The following is a 5,000-nucleotide window of genomic DNA, read 5'->3' on the forward strand; positions in this document are numbered from 1 at the left end:
GACCCACACGGTGGGCCGAGTTCTTTTTGAAGCAGGGCAGCACCAGCTGGAATTCCTTGCGGAAATTGTCGTTGAGCCAAGCATAAAGGAAAGGGTTGTAGCACGTGGATGACATGGCGATCACGTGCGTTATGAAGAAGCACAGGTTGTAGTAGTCCCAGGAGCTTGCCTGAGCATAGTAATCCCCAACCAGGTGGACGACGTTGACCGGTAGCCAGGATATGCCAAATATAGTGACCATGGCGATCAACATTCGGTTCGTCCGGCGTTTCCTTTCACGATCTGCCTCCTCCTTGCGCGAATTTTTGCTTCCGGGCTTCGCCTTCACCCGCTCACTCATCCTGATGGAGATCTTGACGTAGCAGTAGAGGATGATGATGAAGGGCACGACGAACTGCATTATGGCGGTGAAGCCACTGAAGACTTGACGAAATAACTCTGAGGGCCAAAGCTCCTCGCAGTAGAATTTTCTATGAAATTCTACCTGGCCCATGTAAAGGGCGTAAGGAAAGGTAGACGACAACGAGAACAGCCATATGGATATGATGATGAAATAGCACGTCGTTACCTTCAGTCGGGGTCGAAACGGGTAAAGAATAACGAAGAATCTGTCGATAGCGATGGACATGAGAGTCAGAGAGGAGACGTAGACGCTTGTCCCTTGGGCCATGGTCACGATGTGGCACAGGACACTGCCAAATAACCATTCGCCCATGAAGGTGTAAAGGGGCGTGAAGGGAACAGCCAGCACGCATAATAAAATGTCAGCCAGCGCCAGATTAGTTATGAAATAATTCGTCACTGTGTGCATGTTTTTGTTACGAAACACTACATAGCAAACTAAACAATTTCCAAAAATTCCTAGCAAAAATATCGTGAAATACTCGATGTAAAAGATTGCTTGGGTCACTGAATATGATAAAATGTTACTGTCCAATAAAGATGAGTTGCTTGTTGTATCAAGGGTCAAGTTGTCCGGAAGAGAGTCATTTTGCGATTCCGTAAAGTTCTGTTCATATAACCACCATCTCGTGTCATTCGGGAAAGTTTGTAAGTCCGGCAAAGATTTCGTCCACGGACTGTATGTTCGAACGTCAGAGTCGACCATGATTTAGGTCAAAATATTCAACAGGTGTATCATATACAAAGGAGTGAATGTCTCTCTGAGATAGTTAATTACTTAATTATCATCAGCAGCGCCATCTAGTCCAGAACCCAATCTAGTTGAAAACTTTATGAGCGTAATTCTTGAATCGTTTCATCCATAACTTCAACTTATTTTACGGGTATAAAGTTGCCGTGCTAAGTTAGACTTATTTTTAAAGATATTTATCACATAAATGCAGAATAATGTCACCGAAACTTCTTATTCTGATCGCTCAGTAAAGTCCAAGTTCAGCGATCGTCGGAGATGCAACCTTGCTGTCCTACTCTTATGGCTGTCTGTGGGCAACTGGATTGGTGCAAGAGTGCGAGTTCCCGCTGGCCGCGACCGCCTCATGTCGCACCGTCTCATTGGTGGCGGGAGGTGAAATCGCCAACTTATCTGAGTTTCTGCGTCATGGGCATTAATCTTGTAAATCTTATCATATGAATATTCAATATTAATGATTTGCTAAATTGAATCTAATACATAATCAGTAATAAATGTCAAATCTAGCCCTCGTAAAAAATGTTATTCGGAACTGTCGAAAATCATTATATGCATAATTCATTTGTTCATGTCACTACAGCTAGGAAATCTAATGCAGCTCGCTCTTGTTATTAATACGAGAAATGGATACTGATTTATTGGTATTAAGCAATGTTGTATCCTGTCGTTGATCTCAGGTACTGTTAGTATAGTCAAGCTTCAGTATAGTTTTTTTGTAATATGTAAGCATTTTAATTCTACTGCTTGTAAGAAAAATATTTTTTGTAAGCACTCCCAAAGATTGGTTCACGCAACCTTATAACGAAAAACGGTTCCTGACATTTTTTTTTTTTTTTTTTGACATCAAGAATGATGTTCTTTTGAAGGCTGGATATCTCGGTCACATAGAAATTCAAGACTATCTTTAAACTGCAACTAACTATTTTATATGTTCTATGTATCCCAACGTGTTTATCAGTTGCATATTATATTTAGATCTTCAGCAATTCCGTCGTAGTTCTGCTGAAATCTCCACCGTTGGGATCAGATGAAGAAAAACGGGGCAGGTGTCTTAAAGATGCCAAAACCATAACTCTGAAACTTAGGAGAAGGAAGATGAGTAAGAGGGGTTGTAAGAGAGGAGTAGGAAGGAGTAGGGGTATCTACCCGGTATAATAAAGAGCAAGTGTGGGTATGATATATATACACAGACACACATACACACACACATATATATATGTATATATATATATATATATATATATATATATATATATATATATATATATATATATATACATACATACATACATACTGTATCTCCCTGTCCCTCGGGTAGGGAGGAAAGACAGTGATACCCTGGTGAGAGGGGTTACCCTGAGAGGGTACACTCGGAAATCACAAATGCTGCGTTGTAGTTATGTCAAGGGGGGGGGGGGGGTGAATCAGTGTGCGCGTGCATATGACATATCTGAATATTTAGCCGTCATTTTTGACAGATCACGTACATTATTAATACCATAACGAGGAAGAAAATGGACTTAGAAAGAAGAGACTTTATAGGAACATGAGGTAAAAAAATGGAGAAGGCTAACGAGGAGTAGGAGGAACTATGTTCCTAGCTAATGATTAGTGAACGAAGGAGAGAAGAACAGTGCCCGCAATGAGAGTGGGAGGAATAAGAGAAAGAGATGGCGAATGAAGAGGAGAATGTATGCTTTGAAGTTGAAAAGACCTTGTCTCTATGTTGTGGAGGTGGATGGCTGATCTAAAAGTGGTTTAGGAAGTAGGAAGGCTGTAGGAAGTGCAAAAGATGCTATGCTTTTCCTTTATGAAAGCTTTATTCTTGCTAGATGAAAATTTTACTCATAATGTAGAGTTGGAGTAGAGAAGAAGCATTGATTAGTTTGACGTTGCTAAGGTGAGTGTATAGAAAGAAACGGAAAATTCGAAGGGCCAGATAATGAATTATTAGTTTGTGTGGGAGGGTAACAAGAAAAGCATTAATGAAGAGGAGGAGAAAGTATTTTTTCTTGGTATTAATATTATAGAGGAGGATAGTTTTGTGGGAGTAGATGACGGAATTGTTACCTGATGATGAAGTCATTACCTTTATGATGATTAAAAGGAGGGATTTAGGAAAAAGGGGAAGCGCTGGAGGTAGGACAATGGGTAATAGAAAGAGTAGTATGAGGAGATGCTGGATTATGAAGAGAAGGGATTATATGTAGAGATGAAATAAGATATATCCTGTTGATTAAAGAAAATAACTTGATGACTAAAAGTTATAGATATTTTCTTGGAAAGTGGATTCCTTTCATGAACATCCGATCTTTAAATGAATCTTAAAATATTTCTCTCCCCACATAAAGGAAGAAATTAGAAACCTTATCGTAGTTTTCCTCTTGGTTTCTTGTCATATGTGATGGTTCTTTGTTTTGGATGGTTGTGCAAACTGCAAAGCGTGACGTCTGTAGGCGCTGAGAGAAAAGAAATATATACACCCGTAAGGTAATACGAAAGGTCTCAATTCTCATGTAAGGTCATAAATCGTGGCTTCCTTATTTAGATTTTGAAATACTTTGCAATAAAATGTTTATTGCGTAAATATCACCAAATAGGTGTTTTCTGAAAAGGTTGAATCCATCTCATATTATGCTAGAGAGCACGTAGCGGACACCTTACAAGGATGTATAAATTGTGTGAAATGTTATTTAAGGTTAAAAAATCAGTTTTGAGACGACTATAGTATTTGGTAGTAATGAAATGACTTGAGAATAGCCGGTTAATACTAATGCTTTACATTTTAAGGTTTTCTTAGTTACCAAAAAAAATATTTTTTTCTTCTATTCTGTTTTTTTTTTTTTTCGATCTGGATCAGGTTTATATCAAACTCTTTAAAATAAGTTTTGAAATGTTTCCATTCTTACTGGAAATAACTCAACCTGGGAAAGTCTACGCTACCTTAATTTAGAATGTTTAACAGCGTTGTATAAGCTCATTTTCATCTCTCAGGATAACTGTTTGTTTTCCGTCCATGTTACCCCAGTAACCACTTACGCCAGATGGTTTTTCCTAGTGAGTTCATTGGAAATATTTTCAGGTTGTTTCCTTTAATCTCCTGTTATTGTCCATTCAATATGTATTCCTAATTACCTTTTCCAATCTCACATCGGTGTAAAATCTTGATTTTGTGATATCACTAATTGTCATTTTTTTCACCAATGGATGTGAATTTCTGGACGTTATTGTTCGTTAGTTTCCTAATATTTTTTATCACTAGCCTTTCACAATTGGTATAAAGATTTTATCCCAATTTCGTCATTACAGCCATCAAATATTTTCCAAAAGTTTAAGGTTCAAGATTATATGAAATTTGTGATCAATGATTTCGTTGAAGTTGTGTTGCCCTCGTAAATTTCTTGACATTCTTGGTAATGAATGGCTCGACATTTTTCCACGTATTTCTTTCCATTTGTAATTATATAAATTGTGAAATTTCAGCTCACAAGTATTGTAATGTTATTAGCTGTAAGTATATTTACAGTTTTAATCGTATGTTCGTCAACTTGTTGAAATAACCTCTGATACTCGTGAGTTCTAATTTTATACAATGATTATATTTTTATACTGGATCATATGTGTTACCATAGAATTCTTAACATTAAAGGCTAATGGCTTGCTGACAATTGTTCGCTTCAGTATAGTTACATTAGTTTTATGGATCTGACTTTTCTTAGGCATGTAATCGTCTTTTACATAAATGTTGATATACATTTTTTTTTGTACATTTTCGTCTTGAATTTCTACACATTTATGGACTTGAACAACCTAGTCAGGCTCAAATATTTCATGACACTTTTGGTCA

The 5,000-nt window shown here is 37.5% G+C and overlaps 2 protein-coding genes across 4 annotated transcripts in view; one reads left to right on the forward strand and one right to left on the reverse strand.

Moving 5' to 3' along the window:
• LOC137632298 (prolactin-releasing peptide receptor-like) overlaps positions 1 to 1,437 on the reverse strand; it is an 89,961-nt gene extending 88,524 nt beyond the window's left edge. For all 3 annotated transcript variants that reach the window (XR_011042039.1, XM_068364208.1, XM_068364209.1), the window contains exon 1: positions 1 to 1,437. This exon is cut by the window's left edge and continues 362 nt beyond it. Coding sequence is in view for 2 of the 3 variants with exons in the window: in XM_068364208.1 (XP_068220309.1) it covers positions 1 to 1,108 (1,108 nt within the window). In the remaining variant the exon portion in view is untranslated.
• Positions 1,341 to 5,000, forward strand: part of LOC137632414 (uncharacterized) — a 13,681-nt gene continuing 10,021 nt past the window's right edge. The window contains exon 1 of the mRNA XM_068364347.1: positions 1,341 to 1,528. Within this exon, the coding sequence (XP_068220448.1) occupies positions 1,341 to 1,528 (188 nt within the window). The remainder of the gene's footprint in view (positions 1,529 to 5,000) is intronic.

Source organism: Palaemon carinicauda, chromosome 41, assembly GCF_036898095.1.
Source record: "Palaemon carinicauda isolate YSFRI2023 chromosome 41, ASM3689809v2, whole genome shotgun sequence".
Lineage (NCBI taxonomy): Eukaryota > Metazoa > Arthropoda > Malacostraca > Decapoda > Palaemonidae > Palaemon > Palaemon carinicauda.